Consider the following 27,200-nt stretch of genomic DNA (forward strand, 5'->3'; position numbering starts at 1 on the left):
CTGGGATATGAGAAGATATTTTAAAGGGGATAAAATTACACTCATCACCTTTAAATGGACTGTCGTGATATACACATTGACTTTTTAATGTTGATGTTGGTCAAGAGTTGAGATGGAATGAGATGTTCTATGTTTTTTGGGCAGGTCCACCCAAATGCTGATCGCCCCCCTCACCTGAGGGTGAAAATGTATGAGTTTGCAGGTCGAGTGGTGGGGAAATGTCTGTATGAATCAGCTTTAGGTGGGTCCTACAAGCAGCTGGTACGAGCCCGATTCACCCGCTCCTTCTTGGCTCAGATAATTGGATTACGAATGAACTATAAGGTGACAATTGATTCATAACCTTCTAATAAATCTAAATTTTAACCTGTACTGATATAGTTTATGCCTCCTTTACAAATGAACACTCATTTTATGAGTAGTCGTACAGTATCTCCTCTCTTTGGGTGTAAATTTTGTAAAGAATACCTGTAAACTTGTCACATTTGGAAAAAGACCATTTACATGATTCATGCAAATCCAATTAGATTTTATTTGGGAGATCTTTCTGTTCATACTAATTATATGTGACAAACAAAAACTTTTTTTTAGGCTGAAATGTGAGGTTTATCTAAACATAGTAAGTATATAGTTCTGTTTCGAATATCAGAGCCCCTGTCAAGTATGCAAATACTCTTACTTTCCTTGATTGACATTATATGAGAGTGTTTGTTTATTTTTTGTTTTTCTTTGCTTTGGCAGTACTTTGAAACTGATGATGAGGAATTTTACAAAACCAAGGTATGCTTTATTCTTAACAACGATGTCAGTGAAATGGACCTGGTGTTTGCAGAAGAAAAATATAGCAAGTCAGGACACCTGGAAAAGGTAGTCATCATTAATTCAATGAAATACGAATATTTTACATTTTATTCTTGATTCAAAATATGATCATACAGTTAAGTGCATTTGTGTATGAAAGTGCTCTTAAGGCAGGGGTGTCCAATCCTGTTCCTGAAAGGCCAACATCATGCAGAGTTTAGCTTTTAACTGGCTCCAACTAGGGCTGCACGATATATTGCATGCGATAGTCATGCGCATCTAGTCAGTAAAGCCGGTTCCGTGATTAGCGCTAAATCTCCATCACCTGTTTTCAAATGGAGCGGCATTTAATACACAGAGCCGTGGTTCACTGACAAACTACGCACCGCGCCGGAATCGCAGATGAATCGCCTGCGATATTGAGCGTGATATTGCGTAGCTTGTCAGTGAACTACGGCTCTGTGTATTAAATGCCGCTCCATTTGAAAACAGGTGATGGAGATTTAGCGCTAATCACGGAACCGGCTTTACTGACTAGATGCGCATGACTATCGCATGCAATATATCGTGCAGCCCTAGCTCCAACACACCTGCCTGGAAATATCATGTGGGTGTAAAGACCTTGATTAGCTGGTCCAGGTGATTTTAATTAGGGTTGGAGCTAAACTCTGCAGGACAGTGGCTTCCAGGAGCAGGTTTGGATACCCCTGCAGGGTACAGGTGAATATTTGTTGTACTCTTTCACTAATAGTAATAATATTACAGGTGGTGGAATTGATATCTGGTGGTGCTCAAATTGCAGTGACAAATGAGAATAAAATTCACTACTTAAACCTGTTGGCCCAGTACAGACTAGCCAGTCAGGTGCGAGATGAAGTAGAACACTTCCTAAAAGGTAAGAACCCAAGTTTCTGACTCTTTATTTAGACTTCTGTACGAAATCTCCTTAACTGAATGACCTCTTCTGTTCAGGTTTGAATGAACTGGTCCCTGAAAACCTTCTGGCCATATTTGATGAGAATGAATTGGAGGTGAGAAATTACATTAAACTGTAGATATACAGCAAATTAAAAGAATTGAAGATCATTCAATAATGGAAATGTATTAACAATGCTCCCTTAAAAATAGTTACAGGATTTCCAGAAAAAAAGACCACGTAACAATAGTTTTCATAGCTGAACCCCTTTATCTGAGCACAGTTCTGTTTACATACCCTGGTTATATAAATCCACCTACTAAACATATCTTTGGATTTCAAACCAGTTTGATGAGCTGTTTCATAAACATCCCCTGGCTGATACTTTCTAGAGGGAACACAATTTTTTCTCTTTCTTATTTTTATTTTTTCCAACTTTTTTTCCAAAAAAAAAAAAAGAGCATAGCACCAAAGCTAGCAACTTCTTGACTGATCTCTGGACTCTGACAGCCAGTCCAAATCCGATTTTTGTGCATACCTGGTCATAATCTGACAAATACGATTTTTATGAATCCATTTCAAGATGCATTCATATGTGGTTTTAAATCCTATTCAGATCTCATTTCTTGAAGTCCTTTTCAGTCTGATTCCAGCTCAGATTTCACATAGCTTTTCTTAGAGGTTGACCGATTGATCAGTTTTGCCAATTAATTGGCACCGAGAGTTGATTGCTAGAACTATCGGGTATCAGCAAAAGTAGTCCGCTGTCATTATACAGTGTGAGAGCAGCCTCTAGAGGCGCAAATCACTGACACCTCGTGTTGTTAGTTTTGACACATGAGTCTGTGTGCTGCACAGAGCGGGAGAATTCAGATGCAGATTTAAATGCAGTCGACAGAAAATCCTGCCGCGCCATAGGGTGCTATCACATAGTTTTCTATTAAATTACATTATATTTGTCCAAAATCGTTGTCAATGTGCATAATGACTTCACCCTATGCTGTAAAATTGTGTATTGTGCATTTTCAGCGAATCGTTTGTCTTTCTGTGGCTCTCATAAAGTATGCTTCATAAATTGAGCTATAGATCATGCTTTCTCTTTCCGTTTGCTCTGTTTATTTAAACACCGAACTTCAAACTTATCTATGCCGCAGTGCTCATTATTGCAGTGAACCTTTGCCCATTTGGTGATTTAAATAAACTGTTTTAGACCTGTTTTAGAACTGAATGTGACGCATCCGGTTTGTGTGATACCTGCAAGTTCTCCTAGACGCGGGCAGCCCTGTGCTATTGCCAGGTGTGTGACTAACATATTTTATTTTGATTAGATAATCATTAAGTGTTCTAAAACGGAAGCAAATAAAGTGTGCGATTATGGTCAGTGTACTTTTGTGTCCATTCATTTTATCGTTTTTTAATCCAGAAATGAAATACGGAAAATGCGGTTTCTTCTTTTATGGTTCAAACACTGATGAATAGAATAAGCAAACACAAACTAATTTTTGTTTTTCGTATTTCATAAAAAATGTTAAAAATGAAAGCTTGTACTCCTACTTGGCGCAGTTGTCTTGAACTGTCTTGAGCCCGAGTGCGACAGTCCCTCCTCCCCACTACCTGCTCACATTGCACTTTACGCTCCAGGCCAGAGCACACTTTATGCTGCCTTCAATTTCTATCGGAATTATGAGTTTTCTAAATAAGAAATTGGACATGAACAGCCTCTCAAGTCATATTTACTACTGGGAAATATAGAGATTATTTTGATACCTGAGTTTCCGAGTTAGGCGGGCCATAAACTTTAAACATGATGGAGGGTACAACTATTTCTGCTGTCAATGCTATTCTTTATTAGGTTTTTTCCCCAACAACTACATCACCCTGTCTTGTCGTTAAAGTAGTGCCTATATAAGAACAATCATTTTAAGCATATTGTATGCATTATAAACAGTGAAATAAGCATGTTTTGTTTTTCATGATGTTAAGGCACCCTCACTAATTTCAGAAGCACCCTCAGTGATTTGATTCTGGAACTGGGCCTGCCTGTACCAGGAGATTTATAATTTTAAATATTTCTATAATATGTCTATATATTTACCCCGTATATTAAAGCCTCTTGTGCATAGCACATTGCACATTAGCACGATGTACTGTATGCTTTGAGCGACCAAGCTTGGTCCTCTCCTATACCATGACCCAGATTGCAAAATTATGATGAAATTATACCACAATATATAATTTCATATTGATAAAATTTCCAGGATTCTGCAATGTCTATTTTAAAATCATATTTGTCTCTACTAATGCAAGTCTCTGCATTAGTCCAGAGACGGCTCTAGTTCTCAACTGAACATGCGGGAGAAGCATTGCTTTTAAAATTTGGCCAAAAAAAACTTGTTAAAATCCAAAAATGAAATTTCTGTCATTAATTGCTCACCCTCATTTCGTTCCAAACCCGTAAGACCTTCGTTCATCTTCTAACTATTTTACCGATGTTCTTGCTACATTTCTGGACCTGGGAACATTTCAGTTGTGTTGTTGTCTATGGAGAGTCTGATAGTTCTTGGATTTAATCTAAAATATCTTAATTTATATTCCGAAGATGAACGAAGGTCTTACGGGTTTGGAACGACATTAGGGTGAGTAATTAATGACAGAATTTTCATTTTTGGGTGAACTAACCATGGTTAAAATGGTTAAAAATCCGAAACATTAATGGATGCAAAAGTTCACGGACCAAGTATACAAACAATATATGTATTTAATTTTAATGCTATTGCCTTTGTGTGGATATTTAAAGATGCCCATCTTTAAGCATGACTGTTGAAATGAAATAGTAACACTTTACAGTAAGAGCCCATTTGTAACATTAAGATTAATTAAAGCTGTAGAAGTGTTGTTCCCTGTTAGAGTGTATTAATTTCAACATTTACTATTACTAATACATTTTTAAATTTTAAAGTTTCTTCTGCTAACAATAGTCAATAAACTATGAACTAACTTTAATGATCAATATAATAATTAATATTAATATTTTTATTCATTTACAAAGTATGGGTCAGTACTGTTTTTATTTATTTATTTTTAAATAGTAAAGCACTATTTTAGTTTTCGTTCAGTTTAAAAACTGTTGATTAATCGGCATGGGCCAGATTAACCTAACTATCGGTATCGGTAAAATCCACTATCGGTTGACCTCTAGCTTTTCTGCCTTGTTTCCTTTTTCTCACACCTCATAAAATGTAAACCTATCAGATGTAGGAAACATGCTGAAAGTCAATGCAGGAACAAGGTTGTGTTGTGATGCATGTCAGCCTGGTATCCACACATTGTTGCCCTTCTATAGTCCTTTTCAACTCTCCTCGTGTAACAGCCCATCTCCCGGTATCTCCTCTGTGCTATTGAAATTGTGCTGGGAGACACACCATACCTTGTGGTGGCACGTACTGAATTGCCATCCTGGAGGAGCTGGACTACCTGTGCAACCTGATTGGGTTGCAGGAACTGCCACATTGTAGTAGAAGTGAGAAGGACCCTAACAAAATGCAAAACTAGAGAAAAATCTGTCAGCAAGGATACGTAGAGAGCAACTGTTTGTGACCACCTCCTGCAAAACCATTCTTTTCTGGGGGGTTGTCTTGCTGTTTCCTCTCCAGTGTACCTGTTGTTACTTTCATTTGCACCAAAGAAGGTAAAACTTATTCACAAGCACTTATGCTTCTTAACAGGACAGATTGATGTCCCTAAAGTTTAACTGACTTGGTGTTATACTTTAAGTGTTACCTTAATTTTTTTGCAGTATAGTTGGGCCATTCCGTGTCAACTCAACCAGAGGTCTCCGACTCAAATTTTTGTTAATATATTGCTCCAGCAGTAAATTGTTAAATTGTACACATTTTCAGTGGTCAAAAACTAAATGGGGATAACGTTGTATAAAGATGAGTAATGTCTGAAGAACAAATAATGTAGCGTGTGAATGTAGCCTTAATGGGTGTTTTTTTACAGACTCCTCATGTAAAGTCAATGTTTAAAATGTTAAAGTATGTGTAAAGCAATATTAAATAAATGTGTTCTGAGTTTGTTACAACACAGAAAAATGTGTTATTAAGCACCTAGCCAAATTTGAATGTTAAAAAAAGCCAAGTAAATCAGTTATAAAAAAATCTTGAAAAAAATAAGCAGTATTCTCTGCTCTCAAGTAAAACTAGCCGGTGTAATATGTTCTCTGCAGAGTGTAGTGAATTTGCTTTCACCAACATAGGGAGGTGAAATACTGTAGTGATAGGTACTTATGTCACCAATGACGTTATGATATTTGGATCACGTGTCACTTAAGGTGTGGTTATGAATACAGGTGCATCTCAATAAATTAGAATGTCGTGTAAAAGTTCATTTATTTCAGTAATTCAACTCAAATTGGGAAACTCATATATTAAATTCAATGCACACAGACTGAAGTAGTTTAAGTCTTTGGTTGTTTTAATTGTGATGATTTAGGCTCACATTTACCAAAAACCCACCAATTCACTATCTCAACAAATTAGAATACTTCATAAGACCAATAAAACATTTTTAGTGAATTGTTGGCCTTCTGGAAAGTATGTTAATTTACTGTATATGTACTCAATACTTGGTAGGGGCTCCTTTTGCTTTAATTACTGCCTCACTTCGGCGTGGCATGGAGGTGATCAGTTTGTGGCACTGCTGAGATGGTATGGAAGCCCAGGTTTCTTTGACAGTGGCCTTCAGCTCATCTGCATTGTTGGGTCTGGTGTCTCTCATCTTCCTCTTGACAATACCCCATAGATTCTCTATCGGGTTCAGGTCAGGTGAGTTTGCTGACCAATCAAGCACAGTAACACCATGGTCATTGAACCAGCTTTTGGTATCTTTGGCAGTGTGGGCAGGTGCCAAGCCCTGCTGGAAAATGAAATCAGCATCTCCATAAAGCTTGTGAGCAGAAGGAAGCATGAAGTGCTCTAAAATCTCCTGGTAGATGGCTGCGTTGACTGTGGACCAACACCAGCAGATGACATGGCAGCCCAAATCATCACTGACTGTGGAAACTTCACACTGGACTTCAATCAACATGGATTCTGTGCCTCTCCACTCTTCCTCCAGACTCTGGGACCTTGATTTCCAAATGAAATGCAAAATTTACTTTCATCTGAAAAGAGGACTTTGGACCACTGAGCAACAGTCAGTTCTTTTTCTCCACAGCCCAGGTAAGACGCTTTTGATGTTGTTTCTGGTTCAGAAGTGGCTTGGTAGCCCTTTTCCTGAAGATGTTGGAGCGTGGTGACTCCTGGTGCACCGACTCCAGCTTCAGTTCACTCCTTGTGAAGCTTTCACAAGTGTTTGAATCAGCTTTGCTTGACAGTATTCTCAGGCTTGCAGTCATCCCTGTTGCTTGTGCACCTTTTCCTACCCAAATTCTTCCTTCCAGTCAACTTTGCATTTAATATGCTTTGATACAGCACTCTGTAAACAGCCACACCTTTCAGTAATGACCTTCTGTGACTTACCCTCTTTGTGGAGGGCGTCAATGATCGTCTTCTGGATCATTGCCAAGTCAGCAGTGTTCTCCATTATTGTGGTTTCAAAGAACAAGAGATACCCAGAATTTATACTGTAGGGATGGTCATTAATTGAAACTCAAATGTAAGTATTCTAATATTTTGAGATACTGATTTTTGACTTTCATGAGCTGTAAGCTCTAATCATCAAAATTAAAACAAAAACTTTTGAAATGTTTTACTTTACATGCAATGAATCTAAAATATATGAAAGTTTCACTTTTCACAGAAAAAATGAACTTTTTCACGACATTCTAATTTGAGATGCACCTGTACATCACATAAGAAAGATCGGTGGGATCTCTAACTTGTAGAACCTCTTACTGTAACACAAGGAAGACACAAGTGTAATACAATACATTTATTAACAAAAGATAGACAAGAGTAATCAACAACTACTAAATGAATACCATGAATGAAAAAGGAATAAAGTGCATAAGATGTATAAAATGCAAGTGATTATGTTGGGTGTTGCTATGTCAGAGCTACGTTATCTGTAAAGATAAACTGTTGCTACTCTGAAACAAACAAGGTGAAGAACCTTATTATTGGTGATGCACCGATACCACTTTTTCCCAGTACTCGCCCGATACAGATACTTTAATTTTTGGTACTTGCTGATACCGAGTACAGATACTGATATTTTCATTTGTATTTGTAAATTAAAATATTGGGTACAGAAACCAAAAGAGTATGTATAATGTTAGTTTGTTAACTTCATTTATCAAATAGATAGTCAAACCAAAATGTATTCAGACACCTCCAACATTTCTCACATTATCAGTATATTCGCTATAGTTTAGAAAATGGTAATAAAATATGATAAGAACTCAGAGTTAAACTGTCAGATCAAATTCAGCTTGATAATGTCAGATATCATAATGTCAGAATTAGAGATGTTCCGATACCCTTTTTCCCTTCCCGATACCGATACCTAGGCTCAGGGTACTGTACTGATAAAGTACTGATCCGATACCCGGGTGTGTATCTGGTTATACAGTTGTATGTACTACTAGCCCTGTATGAATTGATACAATTATTTTAGGGTGTGCTTCACCATATATAGATAGATAGATAGATAGTCTGGCAAGTAATTTTAACTGAATTTAAGACCGGTGGGTTAGGGTTAGGGCTTTTTTGGTCATTCAGTGTTTCTGTAAAAATGGGGAAAAACTGTCAATAATACTGATAAAATAATAATCATACTATGAATTCTACTAAGAACAATATAAAACGCACTAAGGATTAACGAGCTGCTGGATTCATGAATATTAATCACGTTGTCTGCATTGGCTCGAACGGATTTGCTGAAATCAAAACAGGGACGATAATAGGTGAACGCCAGCCAATGAGATTGTCGTTTGCGCATTAGCTCCGCCTACTACCGGAGAACCCGGCAGTTAAGCTGAAGAATTCCAAAGGAACTCCGTTATTTTGACAGAAAAATACAACAAAGAATAACGTTTACATACCATGCAGAATTGACAGGCTACATGTAAGACTCCTTGCTCCCTCTCTCTCTGCGTGTGAGGAAAAAGCAAAGCGACGGCGAGTCGTGCGCTTCACACTAGAGCTTACGGTACGTCAAATACAGGTGCGCTGCGCATCCATTCAGATGAACTGAAAAATATATCGCTTGACGGAGAGAGAAACTCTGAAGCGCTCAGAGTGTTCAGCGAGTGACAATATATCTGTGCTAAACTTATACATAGCCTACCAGTAAAATCTGATCATTTATTAGCCAGTGGCTAATATTAGACATCATTTAGTCGCCCAGGGTGAAGATTTAGTCGCGTATGTGAGTGATTTAACTTACTGGCAATGTGCTAGCACGTTTGTATTTCTTCTTCTCTGCTCTAAATAGTACAACTTCCTGTCTTTGCATTCTGAGCAGCGAAGAAGAATTGATTTCCGATTTGTAGCGTTAAGCAAAGCTAGCGCGCATAACTATAGGTCTTGTTTAAAAATGGTATCGGATCGGTACATGGGTTCAAGTACTCGCCGATACCGATGCCAGAATTTTTTGTGGTATCGGTGGAATTTCCGATACTAGTATCGGAATCGGAACAACCCTAGTCAGAATATTTACAAAACTATCAATACCTTTCCGGGCCACCCTTAGCCTTAATGACAGCCTGTAGTCTCCATGCCATGCTGTCAACCAGGTTCATGCAAACCTGAACTTCAGTTTTTTTTCCCAGACTCGGTCTGAATAATTTTTGGTCCCACATTTGTATCAGTTTTACTGGTAGTCCACTGTATGAAGAAATTTTGAGTATAACATGTCACGGTTTACTTTATTTTGCTATCCTCATTTACATAAATGAACTATAGTGTCCTGCACCCACTAGTAAAAAATATCAAAAATTATATCTGGTCTCTGAATAATTTTTGGTTTGACTGTATATCCTTCATTATTTACTTGCACTTAATTATGCCCATTAAAATGTATTTTACAAGTTTTTGTTACTTTCACTGTTAATTTTTTTGCTCTATGAATGAATGAGGCATTTATATAGCATCATTTCATTCATTCATTCATTCATTCATTCTATGGTACATCATCTTTCATTTAAGAGCTGCTCCATTGCAGCGGCTTAGTACTGTAATCACGCAGTTTGTTGTAATAATAATGCTGGGAATAAATCTAACTGTGATATTTTCAGAAATAGAAGTCGCATTTTTTTTTCATGAAACGTGCTGCGATTTATCTTTCAAAGCCACTTGTATAATGCAGAAACACTCATGAAGCAAGTAAAACGCGTGCACATATTTGTACTGGTGCAGAATGAGAGGGACAAGTACTGTACAGCCTAGCGCATTTCACACTGCTAGATTCACTTTCGCCAGAAAGTCGTGTGTGCTTAAGGTTGAAAATAAATTGTTTATAGTGAATTCCCCCATAAGTTGTCTTATATTTACCATTTAGTTTTAATTCAAATGATGCGTGCTATATGAGCGAACATCAATAAAGATCACGCAACAGAAGTGCGCTCTCTTTCTTTCTCTCTCTTTCTCTCTCTCTCTCTCTCCCTCCCTACCTACCATTAAGTAACTTGTGCATTGTTTTACTTACTTGTTTTTGACATATCCAACTGAACTACAAACTTTCCAGTGATGTCTGTGAGAAAGGGATATTCACTCGACAAGCTCGCGCATCTGCACTGCCGCGTGCTCAATCCACTCAGCGTGCTTTGTTTATCAGCTCGCGCAAATCAGCTGTACAGGCGTTAATAATGAATGTTTATACTTTGTAGACATCCTTAATCTCTAATAACTCCATTCTACTGTCTGTTGTTCTGTTGTCTGTGTTTCCTTGTCTGAATATGGCACTTATCACATGCTGTGTGGTATTGGCATTTGGTAGCAGAGCATTTTAACGAGTACATGAGCTCAGTATCGGGCCCGATACCAGTATCGTGCATCCCTACTTATTATGCATCAAACAAATGCGTGATAAATTGTTTATCAACTGCAATCAGCTATACAATATGTTATGTAAATTAGGCAGTCATATACTGATGACATACAACAATGCCAAGGTCTATGGAAGAGGTTTGGATAAGTGATCGTTACGTTTTCTGTGGTTGAGTGAGCAGTCCGGTGGTGGCGACTTCATCCACTGTTTGTGGTGGCACAGTGCAGTGGGAAAGGAACAAAAATGCGATTCAGCAGCCTTGAACATGAAGCGCTGTAGGATGCAGATCTCCTGGAGCATCAAAGGGTCCTAAAATCTGGAACAAGCAAGCAAAAGTACCTTGAAGTGAAGGTTTGCTCGCCCGAGCTTAACCTTGTTACAAATGTCTGTTTGTCTTCTGCCTCTCTGGGCTAGAGACTCAGAACTTGGTCAATCCACTTTGTCTCTCTAGGATGGAGACTCAAGGTGAGCTGCATCTGTTGTTGTCTCACTGGACAAAGACTCTAAATGTAGAATATCTCTCTCCTTACAGGCTGGAGGCTCAGAACGTGGTCGTATCTGTTGCTGCCTCACAAGCTGGAGACTCAGGACTTGGTATCTGTTATTGCCTCTTCCCGCATGGGCCAGAGGCTCAGAACGTTGATGTTTCTCTCTCGGGATGGGAGACTCAGAACGAGTGTATCTGCTAGTTAGAGCCCTGCACGGGCCTCAAATTTAGGCCCTAGCTCGGCCCTGGCCCAAGACACTCTGTCCCTAGCCCGGCCTGTGTCCGACAGCCTATCAGAATTACCCGCCAGAGTCTGACCCGAGCCCGTCTTTTTTCCCCCTTCTCCCAAAACAGCTTATACTACTGTTTCAGCTATTACAATAGTTCAGTTTTGTATGTAATGGCAAAGTGATTATATTTCGTTTCATTTTTTTAAGTTCATTTAGAAAAACATTTGGACCATTGTTGTGTTCGTTAAATATAAGTTTTATATTTAAGATATGTATGCCAGTGGCATACAGTAAGCTGATCATAGTCTATGTTTGATCAATTTCGCCTTCTCAAATCATCACGACTTGCCTAAAATAAAATCTATAGATATAAAACAGTTCAAGCACATAACAATGTTTAAACAACAAACCTAGATAAATGTGTGCTGTATCCAATAGTTTGTGTGGAGAGTAGAAGCTAAAGCGCGCTTTGCAGGACATGGAGACGCCAGCGCATTCACTTGCATTTTTTTCAGTGGATACGCCGTCATTTTTGCTCATAAAGGTAAGAGCAATACATCATTTGGAACTCTAAAGGGTCTACTTTTATTTGTGTGCACTCACAATATCAACAAAACGTTGTGCTTTTATAAAATAAAGAAAACAAACATGCTTTCTGCCATCTCGTCTTGAACAGGAGCGCTTCACAAAAATGAACCGAAACTCAGCAAATACATGCCTCACAGACATAAATGTCTATAGAAAGCTTTAAGTTACTACTTAACGAAATAAAACAAATCAAAAACAAAAACTCTTTCATTATAATCATAATCCATAAAGATACATTTCTCTCTAAAGGCACGTCCAATGAGGAGACGGCGAGTCTCCTTCAACTCGGCAACTTTATACTTGCGAAACGGACTCAGAAAACACTAGTTTCTTAGTAAATAATTCAAATATCTCCTTACTATTTCCCCCGGACACATTCATGGTAATTACTTTTGCTGGGGCTTTGCGGCAAGCTTTAGCCTATTGCATGCATATGAATGCAGAACTCTTCATTTGCGCTGACGGCACGCTAGCGGCGGCTGCTGCTTGCGGGACACTAAACACCGTCGAGCCGCTCTTGACAGTCACTGCAGCACGGTCTCGTGTTTCCACCACTAATTGATGGATGTCTAAAATATAAAAATAAGGAGAATCCTAAAACATGCCAGAGTCCCGGCCCGCGTCTGAACTATGACATGAAAATTGGCCTAAAGCCCGGCCCTAGAGGCGTGAAAAAGTCGGGGCCCATTGGGCCCAGGCTAAAATGCAGGGTTCTACTGCTAATGTCTCACCCTTGCAGGACAGAGACTCAGAACAGTATATCTGCTATTGTATCTCTGTATGGGACACTCAGAATGGATATCTGTTACAGTCTCTCTGGACGAAAGACTCAGAACTTGTTGATCTGTTAGTGTCCCTTCCCTTTTGGGACTCAGACTCAGAACAAGGAGTGTCTTTTGGGAAGGTGTCTTTATCCCTTTCTGATGAGGAGATTTGCAATTTGGCACTTCTACATTTCAGTGCTGTGATTGGCTGTTTCCATCAGAGTGGGGGGACACGGTGTGGCCCACCATTCTTTCCTCCTGTAGAACTTATTTGCATAGTCGAAACACACATTTAGAAAACTGTCACTAAAATTTTACCAGTGCATCTTTCACTTACCAAACCAGAAACATTAAGTCCAGACGTAATGGAAAAAGATTGAACTGTCATGCATGCATTCATTTGTCCATTAACAGCTGAGTTTCTGTAAGATGTTGCAGTACACATTGCTGTCACTGAGAATACTTATTTCTCTGAACAAGTATAAGATGTGTGTGTTGTAGTTTGCGTCAATTTAAGGTTTGAGAACACAGTTATGAATGGATTTGATTGGAACTCTGTGATCTCTCTTTGTTTCACATAAGGAATTCTTATGGCGGTCACAGACTAAAACCTTAGGAATCAGTCTGTTGGTGGGTGAAGCGCAGAAACTGCATTTTGACCAATAGGAAGTCCTGTTCTTCCCGGGCTTTGTACCAAAGGTTGTCGTCTTGCCGTCTAAGAGGTTGTCCTGGCATCTTTATCTGATGGCGTTGGACAGTTTGCTTATTTTAATCCACCAAGATCCAATCAAAATGTAACAAACCTTTGTCCACTATTGTTGTCAGAGAAGGGCCCTGCCGTAAACTAGGAGCCATGGAGCCATGCTCGGTGGATCCAGTGTGTCATCAAGAAAAAGGCCATCATTCAGGCCACCCAAAAAATCCTGAACAAAAAAATGATGAAAAACTTTTTAACTCCACAATTCAGTACTACATAGTTCACAGTCTTTGTAACACATTTTCAGCAATATATTTCTAACATTTATAATAGGTTTAGAAACAAATCTCTGAATTGCCTTTTACATGGACTTTAAAGTTATGACTGTTTTGTCTTGTTCCCAGTTGTTGATGTGTGGTACAGGAGATATTAACGTGCAGGACTTTAAAGCTCATGCTGTAATTGTTGGAGGGTCATGGCACTTCAGAGAAAAGGTAAGTGACTTAATATTAAATGTATTTCATCCTTTTTTCAAGGTATGCACTTAACATAGGTTTGTACAGAAAGCATGGCATTACCAAACACATCTTCATAAATGTTATTGTACAAGCACAAGGTGACAGAAAGCATTCAATGTAGGGTTCCCATGTGTTTTGAAAAACTTAGAAAATAGATGACAAATTTTCCAGTCCTGGAAAACACATTAAAATGATCGGTTTACCACTGGTCCAAAACAATTAATTTTTATAATGGAAAACTTTGGGTTCAGGAATGCTTACGTTTTGACAGTGTGAATATTGTTGTGTTTCCCAATGTTCTGTCCATTGGTCAGCTTTAAAGGGTTAGTTCACCCAAAAATAAAAATTAGCCTGTGATGTACTCTCCCTCGAGGCATCCTAGGTGTATATGACTTTCTTCTTTCAGACGAATCTAATCGGAGTTATATTAAAAATTGTCCTGGTCCCTTCCAAGCGTTACAATGGGGGTAAGTGGGTGCTTTTGTCAACAGTCCAGAAGACATGAAATAAAGTGCGCGCATCCATAATAAAACATGCCTCACACAGCTCCGAGTGGTGAATAAAGGCCTCCTGTACTGAATGCATGTGTTTTTGTAAGAAAAATATCCATATTTCAAATGTACAGTGCCGTGAAAAGGTTTTTGCCCCCTTAATTTTTTGCATATTTGTCACACTTAAAAGATTCAGATAATCAAACAAATGTTAATATTACACAAAGATAATGCAAGTAAATACAAAATGCAGTTTTTAAATGATGCTTTCATTTATTAAGGGAATAAAGCTGTCCAAACCTGCTTGGCCCCACGTGAAAAATTAATTGCCCCCTCCTGTTAAATCATGAAAGAACTGTGATTAACCACATTATTTTAGAAAGCGGCGTTACATTTCACTAGACTTACTCAGGCCTGATTACTGCCAGACCTGTTGAATCAAGAAATCACTTAAATAGAACCTGTCTGACAAAGTGAAGCATGCTTAAAGAGCAACACATCATGCCGCGATCTAAAGAAATTCAAGAACAGATGAGAAACAAAATAATTGACATGTATCAGTCTGGAAAGGGTTATAAAGCCATTTCTAAGCCTTTGGGACTCCAGCAAACCACGGTCGGAGCCATTATCCACAAATGGAGAAAACTTGGAACAGTGGTGAACCTTCCCAGGAGTGGCCGGCCTACCAAAATTACTCAGAGCGCAATGACGAATCATCTAGGAGGTCATAAAAGTTCCCAAAACAACAAATCTAAAGAACTGCAGGCCCCACTTGCCTCAATAAAGGTCAGTGTTCATGATTCAACAATAAGAAAGAGACTAGGCAAAAACGGCATCCATGGTACAGGGTGGCCGCGGGTCCTTAAAAAGTCTTAAAATGTATTAAATAAAGTTTTGCTTAAAAAAAGGCCTTAAAAAGTCTTAATGTCTTAAATTCAGATTCAGTGGGTCTTAAATACAGGGGCGTAAATTTCATCTGACAGTAGGGGGGGACAATAAATGTAAAATTTCTCAAGAGCAATTTTTGAAGGGGACACAAATAATACAGCCAAAATTGTACTTGTAAGGATAGATCTGTGTACACAGCATGCACATAGCATGGAGACTGTGTTTAAATATGAGTTCATGGTTCACCACGCGGTCATATCGGGCCGAACGGTTTTGGTCAGGTACGGTTCCAGCTGTTTTTCCACGTGAGCCTGGTATGGCGCGGCATGATTACAAACCGTTCTCGGCCCGGAACCGTGCTGGTAGAGTGCGTGTGCATGACGTCACCACTCAGGATCTGTCACTTGTCTGTTGCCTGGCTGCTAGTTTTTCCGTAGCTTGCTAAGCGCGCTATTTTGAGCAATGTAAACACAAATTAGTAATAAAATCTGAAGAAATTTCTGATCATCCTCCATAACGCGGTGGTTATTTACACCTCATATCATATGTAAACACTTGTGTTACCACGGCAACGACTGACGCATTCCACAGAGATCCGTTATCAGCCCCGCAGTGGAAAACGAAACCGTATCCGTGCTGACTGGCCCGGATCGGCACGGAACGGAACAGTTAAGCAAAGAGAACCGTTCGGCCCGATAGTGGAAAAGCAGCTGTACAGCACGGTTCAGCACGGTTGTCTAACCGTGCCGAGAATTCCGGGCCGAGAACGGTTTGTAATCGTGCCGCGCCGTACCAGGCTCATGTGGAAAAACAACTGGAACCGTACCTGACCGTTCTTAGAACCATTCGGCCCGATAGTGGAAAAGCGGCTTATAATTATTATTTTCATCTGAAACCTAGTACGTCTCTTTCGCATTAATTCAACCGCATTAAACCCACTGATCTGCCACTTAACATCATATTGAACGAAACCCAACACGTAGGTCTACAATATTAGCCTAATATCAGTTCACACACAGGCTTATCGCCGTGTTAGTTGTAGTGGGTGACAAGCTACGGTATTAAGCTTGTTAACCTTATAATCGGTCATAGAAAATACATCGGATGTCATAATTTTTTTGTCATGACTAATTTATTAATGATCCAGCATCATCTGTATTAAAGAGAGAGAATCATTTCACCCGATGTTTAAAGAGAATAAAACAGCCTTGACAGCCTACTTACACATAACTAACTCACCAGACTCGTGTGTGCAGGGTTCTCAAGTCTCACGCAATTGGAGTGAGACTCACGCATTTCAACCAGTTCACACGCTCTCACGCCACACCTTGTATTTCTCACGCTGAGAAGGGACAACTTGTCCCGCTACAATTACTATACAATTAATATACCATTAATAGATGAGGGAATACTAAGGTAAGTTTTCTGCCGAGTTCAGTTATAGAGTTAAATGCCACCTACCAGCCAATCAGAAATTAGGATGTTGTTGTTTCAGTTTAAATTACGCGATTCTGCCGCAAGCGGGTTCGTTACTAAGCAACATGGATGCGCGCGCACATGGAGTGTAAGTTGGAAGAGAAAGATCCGTTGAATGCTGTAGGTAACCCCTTCATTTATTTTTTCGATTTTAAGATTCCTCTACGAAATCACTTGCCTGTGAAAAGATAGTGAGAGGAGAGCTGATGTTGGGTATAGCCAAATTCGCGCTAAAGTATTATTGATGCAGTCAAAAAAAACTAAAAAAAAAAAAACTCTCCAACTGCTTTGCAACCAGAAGCTTTAACTTAGCTTTGGCTTCCTGAAAGGAAAGTACTAGAGATGTTATAACAGTTGGTGAATCTGATAAAAGACAGACAAATTCATCTAAATAAAATTAATTGTTTTACATATTTAAAAAAGGATAAAAAATACAAAGAAATTTGGCCCCAAACATGCCAACTGAACAGCAGTGCTCAATGTACATACTGTACACACACAGTAGGATTACAGAACTTGTCCTGAACATGTATGTCAAGCTCTCTCTGTGTGTGTGTGTGTGTGTGTGTGTGAAAGAGAGAGAGAGAACACATTTCAGCTTATGATTTTATTTTTTTCTGTTGTGTTTGTTGCACATCTTGATGACAGGGGTAGAGGGCTCCCATATAAAGCACTGAGGCTTCCCCAAATTCAAATTCAGATGCAGTGTGTTTTCCATGGTGGGTTTGAACAAAACCAAAACTAGAAACAGTTTGGCTCTGGATGGAACGCTGTTATCATGACAGTGCTTTATGTGGGAGTCCTCTACCCCGTCATCAGGCATCAAAATGTGCAATAAACATTTACAACAGAAAAAAAGAAACATAAGCTGAAATGTGTTCTCTCTCTCTCTCTCTCTCTCACTCACTCACTCACTCACTCACTCACTCACTCACACACACACACACACACAGTTTGACATACATGCTCAGGATAAGTACTATAATGTATGTGTGTACAGTATGTACATTGAGTACTGCTGTTCAGTTGGCTCGTTTGAGGCAAAAATTATTTTTATTTTTGATACATTTGTATTTTTAAATACATAAATCTTTTTATTTTATTAGAATGAATTTGTCTTTCATCAGATTTACCAAATGTTATAACTTCTATTTGTGCTGGTCAATTATGAACAATAGGTAAAATTGAACTGCTAGCAAAAACTTGGGTGCTATTTTGTTTTACTAATCACACAATTATTTTAAGTATATGTCCATTATATTATTTTCAATACACAGAGTCACTTGTAATTATATTTTTAGGGGGAACAAGCCTCAGATAGGGGGGGTCCTGTCCCCCCGTCCCGTCCCCCCGTCCCCCCCGGGATTTACACCTATGCTTAAATATCTTCGGTCTCATTACCGCAAAATTTCACCAGTCTGACGGACCCAGTGACTGTTTACAATCATTGGACAGATGGAAGATTATTCTTTCCCCCCGCTGTAGTTACTGCGTCATCAGAGAGAGTTGCGGTAGCAGAATGCAGGTCGAATACCACCAGCTCGCTGACAAGCCTCCTAGCTGCTTTAAATGGGTTAATGCAAGTTTACTGAAAAATTGCTCGAGGATTTTACTTGCCCGACGGGACAAATAGCTTGATTAAAACTTGTGACTTTTTATTACTTTCAGCGTAAACAGCGATTGATAATGGATAGTGTATTTCTGGTATCAATGTTGAGCTGTTGAGGCTCATGCTGCCTGTCTCTGTGAGAGACTTACATGGAGAAATCAAATCACATGAGCATAACAGCAAACATAAAGAAACTCACAGAACAAACATACTGAGGTAAAAATTCAAAATGTTTAGTTTATTTATAACATGATGATGATGATAACATACCATGACAAGGGGACTATTTTACTAAATATTTTCATGATTGCAAATGTTACATTGATTTTAGCTCAAGAAACAAGTAGTTAAGTAGTTACTTACATTTTAGACAGAATATTGACTGTTTTGTTCTGTTTCACCAACGAAAATAGTTCCAAACAAAGATCAGAAGTATTGCACATTCTCCAAGCAGCACTCGCATTTTTGTTACTGAATGATTCAGTGCTTTGAATGAATCGGTTGAATGAATAAGTGACTTACCGCCACCTACTGGTGCTTTAGTTAGTTATGCATTTTTCCACCAACATTTCTTATTTGTATATTCCAAAACATTTATTTAAAACATTAATCTCATAACATTATTTATTGTGGTTGTAAATTTGTAGTGAAAATTATTTAATTTGATTGCTAACAGCTGTTGTGTATATTAAATTTCCTCATCAGTTGTAAGAATTTGACATGAATGATGACGCACATATTTTGAGGGATATTTTGTATGGGATATTGTCTTCAGATATGAAAAGTTCTCTGCATATCGTAATAATAAATAAATAGCATTTTTGACAGTGATATTTTGTTTTCTTTTTAAATTTAAAAACATATTAAATATTAATATTTTCACATAGTGCCAAGCAGGTTTGGACAGCTTTTCTCCCTTAATAAATTATATAATTATTTCAAAACTGCATTTTGTATTTACTCGGGTTATCTTTGTGTAATATTAAAATTTGTTTGATCTGAATCATTCAAGTGTGACAAATATGCAAAAAAAGAAGAAAAAAGAAAACAGGAAGGGGGCAAAAACTTTTTCACACCACTGTAATCTCTCTGTGTTCGCCACTAATCACGCAACGCCGACGTTCTACGTCATCTACCGGAACGGATAAAAAGTGTTTATTACGTCTGAAATATCACAAAAACCCATGGATTCGCTACCAAGCCGTGTGAGGCACATTTTATTACGGATGTGTGCGCTTTATTTCACGTCTTCTGGACTGTTGACAAAAAGCACCCGCTTACCACCATTGTAATGCTTGGAGGGGCCAGGACAATTTTTAATATAACTCCGATTGGATTCATGTGAAAGTAGAAACTCATATACACCTAGGATGCTTTGAGGGTGAGTAAAACAGGCTAATTTTCATTTTTGGGTGATCTAACCCTTTAAGAGAAGTATTTTCAATGACGCTGTTTAGTCTTGTGTTTGCAACAGCTAGCTTACCTTATTAACTACTTTAATGTTTGCAGCAAACTGCTAAGCAACTGCCTTACTTAACATTAATTTAGTAACTTGCTAACTAATAATACTGTCAAAAGTAAGGGTACTTCGGTACCTAGTTGACCCTGACATTTTAAAAACAATAATACCAGCCTTTCTGCAGCACAGGTAATACCAAGTGCACACTCAGTTTAATTCAATTCAAGTCAAAAATTTCTATTGCAGGGGTGGCGAACCCTTGGCTCTTTCACTGCTCTTGTGTGACTCTTCAATCTATCCACATGTTTATAATTGCAATTTATTTTTTAAATTTCTTAACTTAATTTTGAAATAAATGGGTATGCATTTGAATACATTTGCAGAATCGAATTTGGATTTTTATATATATATATATATATATATATATATATATATATATATATATATATATATATATATATATATATATATATATATATATATATATATATATATTAGTGCTGTCAATCGATTAAAAATTTAATCGCGTTAATCACAGTCATGGACTGTAATTAATCATGATTAATCGCAAATTTAAAATACTAGGATTTACCTGTAAATGTGTTGGAAAAGAAATGCATGACAAACTAGTTTAAGGAAACAGAACCTTTCACACTTCCGCCAGGTATGAGACAATCCTTATTATTCTTTTATCATTATTCTTTTGTTTTTATTCAGCCATTATAAGCCTTTATACTGGCAATAAAACCTTTACCAAGCCACATCGCTTCAATCTCAGTATACATTTACCCAACTATTATCAAAAGTATTTCTAAATAAATACAACAAAACATTTCTTGCGACCTTACGTGAAGTATTGTGACAAAATGCATTATGAAGAAGAATTGGACCTGTTCTGCAAGTGCATTAGAGCTAACATTAGCATCATGCTACATAAGACAATTTATGAGATTAATAGTACACTTTTACTCAGAACTCACTTCAAACTAGAGGTCGACCGATTCATCGGTTTTGCCGATTAATCGGCACCGATAGTTGGGGCAATCAACTAAAAATCCATGCCGATAGTTTTCCGGTTTTCAACCGTTGCTGGAGTGGCTGAGAAGGGTCCGCTGGCATTATACAGTATGAGAGCGGCCTCTAGAGGCGGAAATCACTGACAGCAGGTGTTGTTTATTGTGACACAGAGCGGGAAACTCCAGACGCGCATTTAAATACAGCCGACAGAAAAGCCTGCCGCGGAACAGAGCGCCATTCACATAGTTTTCTATTAAATTACATTATATTTGTCCCAAATCGTTGTGAATGTACATAATGACTTCACCCTAGGCTATAAATTATGTATTGTGCATTTTTCAGCAAAACGTTTGTCTTTCTGTGGCTCTAATAAAGTCTGTATGCTTCATATAGAGAGCTGTAATACAGATTGCGCGTTCTCTTTCCGCTTGCTCTGTTTTTTTTTAAACACCGAACTTCAAACTCATTTATGCCACATTGTTCATTCTTGAAGCAAACTTATGTCCGTTTGCTGATTTAAATAAATTGTTTTAGACCGCTACTTGATTTGAACGCAAAGCGTGTGTCTGTGTGATACCTCTGAGTTCTCCTAGACGCAGCGCTGCGCTTTTGCCCGGTGTGTGACTAACTTTTTTTTTTTTTTTTTTTGGATTAGATAATTATCAAGTGTTAAAAAATAGAAGCAAATAAAGTGTGTGAATACACGTACAATATCTATATGCATGTAATTTTAATGCTATGGCCTTGTGTAGGTATTTAAAGATGGCCATCTTTAAGCATGACTGTTGAAATTAAATGGTAACACTTAACAATAAGAGTCCATTCGTAGCATTAATGAAAACTGTAGAAGTATTGTTCCTTGTTAGAGTGTTCATTTCAACATTCACTATTAGCTACTAATAGGCTACATTTTTAATTTTAAAGTTTCTTCTTTTAACATTAGCAAACTATGAAATAACTTTAATGATCAATATAGTAAATAATATTAATATTTTTAGTCATTTACAAAGTATGGTTCAGTACTGTTGCTGCTTTTTTTTTTTTTTAAATAGTAAAGCACTAGCTCTCTTTCAGTATCCATTTTGAAAACTATCGGTTGATTAATCGGTATCAGCCAGTGTGGTCCAACCTAGCTATCAGTATCGGTAAAATCCACTATCGGTCGACCTCTACTTCAAACCACCATCGAGTGTTTGTAATAACTTCCTTTTGTGATCGCATGTGGAATTTGGTCGTTTACTGTTGTTAAAATATGCTATTTATAGCCTTTTATATCGCTGCACAAATTAGAATTTCAGATGTACACATTCTACTCAAGAAAATCACATACAAATTTCCTATCGTAATCGTGTGTTTATTATCTTATATAATCTATAGTGGCTGCTGTTGTCATGTTTATTTCTGCTGTGTAAAAGCCTTAACATGTATGCTCTGCTGAAACTCACGTTGTTTGTGATGTTACAACCGCCTCTCCGTTCTTAAGTTGCCAGGGATACATTCCAAATATAATACACATTAGTAAAAGGGTCTATTTAAATTTTTATGTCTATATACACGGCTGCGGTACATTATAAAAGTAGCCCAAAAAAACGCAACCCACGGCTCTGTAATTTTTCCCGCGACTGTATTTTCAAAATAGCCCACTTGTGCCGCTGCCCTGGCAACACTGGTTCGCTGTCCCCTCATTACACAATGATAGATACCTTTCCGTGCTGCGATGATGGGAAGAAGTTAGGGTCAAACCTTATCAAACGATTAATTTGCGTAAAAAAAATTCTCATTGTCTGAGGGCGGTGGCTGCTGCTGAACAGGCCGTAATGGCGGGGTGTCAAAATAAGTTCAAAAGTTCAAAATAAGTAGTAATTGAATTAAAGTTTGGGCTCTGTTGTTAATTGTAACCTTATAGTAATGTAAAAGGGCTCCCTATAGTTTAGAGCAGAAGCTGAGGTAGATCTTTATCCCTATTATAATTGAATTTATTTAAAGAAAGGCCAACTTGTTCAGTAAACCATTGTTAAATTTATTAAAAAAAAAAAAAAATTAGTTTTTTCTCTCCTGCTGTACTGAAACCATACCGAACTGTGACGTCAAAACCGAGGTACGTACCGAACCACCATGTTTGTGTACCATTAAACCCTTAATTTCCAAAAGATTAGAAGCACAAATATTCAGATTAAAATATGCTGTGAGCTTGTACATGCATTATGAGAGAGTTTACCTAATAAGCAGTTGGTTGTCTGGTTGAAAATTTTTTTTTTTTGTGTGTGTGACTGGTCACTTTTATGCCTTGGTTCTACTACATTATATAAGATATGACGACAATGTGAAAATAATGGAAAATCAGCCAGAGGCAAATACTTTTTCAACACTGTATTCGCATTGATGTGACTGTATTAACATTCACATGATATCCAGTGTTAATTATTGTACATATCTATGATTTTTGTATATGAAGACTTGAATGTGTTTGACTTCACAATAATATGCTGTGAGATCACAGCAGGGGATGAATGTGTTAAAGTGAGCTCATTCCGATTGTTCTGTTTAGGTAATGAAATGGTTCTGGGCAGTGGTGTCATCCTTCACACAGGAAGAATTGGCACGTTTGTTGCAGTTCACCACTGGCTCCTCGCAGCTCCCACCTGGTGGCTTCAATACGCTTTGCCCCTCCTTCCAGATTATAGCAGCTCCCACACACAGCACGCTGCCCACTGCACACACCTGGTGAGCGCGCACATCTTCTTACTTCCACAGAAGGACCAAAATCCATTTCCCAAAATTAAATGTGATATACAGTTAGGTCCATATATATTTGGACAAAGGCACATTTTTTGTTATTTTAGCTGTTGACCAAAACATGTTCAAGTTACAGTTATATAAAGAATATGGGCTTAAAGTGCACACTGTGAGCATTCATTTGAGGGTATTCTCATCAAAATTGGAGGAAAGATTAAGGAATTATAGCTCTTTAATATGTACCTCCCCCCGTTTTCAAGGGACCATACGTAATTGGACAATTGACACAAAAGTCATTTCATGGACAGATGTGGGCTGTTCCAAACCCAGTCTTTGCTGATGTCCATGAGTTCCAGACTTAAGGCAGCCATTGCATGCAAAGGATTCTCAACAAAATATTAAAAATGATCATTTTATTTATGATTTATATTTATTTGTCCAATTTCATTTGAGCCCCTGAAAATGGGGGGACTGTGCATAAAAATGTTTCTAATTCCTAAGCATTTTGTTATATTTTAGTTCAGCCCACTGAATTAAAGCTTTAAGTCTGCGCTTTAATTTCTTGATTTGTTAAAATCTTGATTGTTTCATTTTAATCCTATTCTGGTGGCATAATTATGAAAATTGTGTCAGTGTCCAAATATATATGGACCTAACTTTAACTATAATTTTCTTAAAAATGTAAATTTCAGTTATGTTTTGGTTTTATTACTAATATTCATCTTAAAGGTGACCTATCATGCCCCTGTAAATGCAAATGAGCTGGTGCTTCCAGCCCCCTTTACAGAAGAGGGCGTCTATGGAGACTCCTATGTTGGTTTGTGCATCCTAAAAAACACCGCATGTCTAATGCCACTTTGGCGCTGACAAGCAGCATCCGCAAAAAACAGTAATGGCAGACTGCTGCTTCTCAATCAGGGCTGTGTTTATGCTAATAGGGTAGAGAGCGTCAGAAATTGGCGGGACTTTTTCCCTACGATGATGTGTACGTAGGGAGAAATCTGGAATTTCTTGTTCTGAGAGACTGTTTATGATTTATTGGGATTACAAAAAAAAGAGCGGGTGGATTTTTACCATTTATAGGCTGGTTGTATTCACACACCGCGGCCACACAACTGTTCAAACACCTTATAAAAATACATTTTGCATAATAGGTCCCCTTTAAGGTTTTTGCACATCTATAGGTAAAAGTGATATTTTTATATTTGGCTTGCATGTTTAACCCCTCTTGCCACATTGTTCTCTTTTAACCAGTTTTAACCAGCTGTGCCTCCCAACATATGACTCCTACGAGGAGCTCCACAAGCTGCTGAAACTGGCCATCAGTGAGGGGAGTGAGGGCTTTGGTATGCTTTGAAACATCAGTCCAGCTCGGGCAGAAACCGAGTTGTCTCCAAACCTCCTTTTTTCATGAACATGTCACCACAGTGTACTTTACAGTGTACTGTAAAGGAAGGACTTTGATCACAAGATGCCTCTGGGAGGATTCAGGAGTTATGTACATATGTATTTAAAGACTGTTCTACAAGATGAAAATGAGAAGAAAAGCATTTTTTTTTGTTTCAGATAGTTGCCTCTCTCTCTATATGACTGCAGACTTAATTAAATGGCCTACATAAGTGTCAGGATGCTTGTTTTGCATTTGACATAAAGAGAATGTTTTGTTTTGTTTTTTATGGAACATAGTAGACTAAGGGATGTTGACAATGATTGCATACCCTCTACACTTGGGCCTTAACTGATCAGGGAAGGTTGTGTATATAACTGCTATTTTATTGTATGCTTTATTTATACAGTGTGTATATTTTCCCTGTAACATTCATTTGATATTTATGAAAAAGGGACCTGGGACACGTAATAATGTTATCATCTTTTTTTCCATCTTTGGGAATTTCATAAATTATAAATTTGTTTTTCTCAGAGATGTTCATACTGTTTCAGTTTCAACTGTTTTGGGATCAGGCTGTTTGTTTCATATTTCAGATAGCTGACTTGCAGATTTATCAGATGTGCTTTTTGCTGTTTTCTCGAGCCCCTTAGTTTTTACTTAGTTTTTACATTATTACTGAACATATGTAGAAAGCTAGTTATGATTAGATTTAGCTTAGGATGTCCGTTTAAAAAAAGTAGCTAGTTCAAAAGTATTATTACAAAGACACAAGATCCTACCGCAAAACTACTGTTATTCTGAAATCTGAGCAACAACTATGCATCATAACAAACTAGTCCCCAAACAACATATAACTCTGGTTTTTGCTTCTTTTGTACATAACTGATGCTGTTTAAATTTTTTTCTTTTAATGCCGCTACAAAAGTAAAGTCTATTTGTGAGAGGAAAAAACATAATGCACAATGGCTGACTGTTGAAGAACAATAGTGACATGTTTTCCACTGTACAAAGCCTGTAGCAATATTCTAGGAGGTCACATGCAAATCTGGAGTGTCCTTTTATGACCACTACAAAGCATTTGCCAGGACACAAAATGCTAAAGAATAACTAACTTAATGTTACACTGTGCTCCTCTCTCTCTCTCCTTAATAAATATTTAAAAAATAAAAATAAATTATATATATATATATATATATATATATATATAAATAGACTGACACATACATTTTCTTTTTTTACCATGTGGATATCCTCTTGAGTTTCCTCATTTCTGTGCAGATGGCTACAGTTGATATTTTATGCAACACAATAAAAAAAATATATATATATATATATATTAATTTATTAATTGTAAATGTCATTAAAAATGTGTAATTGTAATCCAAAGCATAATGTTATGGATTAGCTTTGCTACAAAGTAAAATTCCAAATTTATTCCAGCATTAAGAAAGGCACCATATCAGTAGCCAGAAACAAGGCTCTGGCTACCTGAAGGAAGAAAAAGAACTGAAGTACAATAAAGATACATATACCATTAACAATCCTTGCATTTTTGTCTTATATAGCTCTATATTCAGCCTTGTGTTACTTTGACTAAACCACAATTTAACATCTCTTTTGTCACTTACTTTTGTACTAAAATTTTGCAAAATAACTAAAGCATGCATACGCACAAAATACATGCTCTGAGTGAGCTTAACTGTTAAGATCAAATTTTATGCAGGGAAGTACGATATTTATAAGGAATGTTGACAGAAATCAGCTGAATCGGAACGGGCCGTATACAACCTGATCTCACAGAATTCCGTGTAATGACCACGGACTCTTAACCCCCGAATCTGTGGTGGCATCACGGAATCGCCGGAAATTCCATGATGGGCTCACAGAAGTGATACCAATGTAAGTCAGTGACAGGCATCATCCGTGGACCACGCACGGATCCACTGGTTCAACACTTTAAATAACCCTTAGCATCAATATACCGACGCGATACTGGGAATTTTATCGTCATCATTATTGTTCCGAACTGGGTAGGGGTGGGGTCAGGTAGCCTACTCCAGTGAAAATATAAATTTATATACAAAATATAACTGCATCGGAGTCACTCTTTTTACGTGGTCCGATGCAGCGCTGGTGTTGAAC

At 37.8% G+C, this 27,200-nt stretch overlaps 1 protein-coding gene across 6 annotated transcripts in view; it reads left to right on the top strand.

Annotated features, from left to right (window-relative positions):
• Positions 1-25,598, top strand: part of arel1 (apoptosis resistant E3 ubiquitin protein ligase 1) — a 49,641-nt gene extending 24,043 nt beyond the window's left edge. For 4 of the 6 annotated variants that reach the window (XM_058748515.1, XM_058748517.1, XM_058748518.1 and 1 more), the window contains 7 exons: positions 145-324; positions 742-867; positions 1,567-1,696; positions 1,774-1,832; positions 13,879-13,968; positions 23,481-23,656; positions 24,923-25,598. In XM_058748515.1, coding sequence (XP_058604498.1) covers positions 145-324; positions 742-867; positions 1,567-1,696; positions 1,774-1,832; positions 13,879-13,968; positions 23,481-23,656; positions 24,923-25,025 — 864 coding nt within the window. In that variant the 3' untranslated portion in view covers positions 25,026-25,598. Of the gene's footprint in view, positions 1-144; positions 325-741; positions 868-1,566; positions 1,697-1,773; positions 1,833-11,240; positions 11,970-13,359; positions 13,969-23,480; positions 23,657-24,922 lie in introns of those variants that run through there. The other 2 variants (XR_009266645.1, XR_009266646.1) reach the window with 2 other exon arrangements.
• Positions 25,599-27,200: the final 1,602 nt, after the last annotated feature.

Source organism: Onychostoma macrolepis, chromosome 17, assembly GCF_012432095.1.
Source record: "Onychostoma macrolepis isolate SWU-2019 chromosome 17, ASM1243209v1, whole genome shotgun sequence".
In the NCBI taxonomy this organism is placed as follows: domain Eukaryota; kingdom Metazoa; phylum Chordata; class Actinopteri; order Cypriniformes; family Cyprinidae; genus Onychostoma; species Onychostoma macrolepis.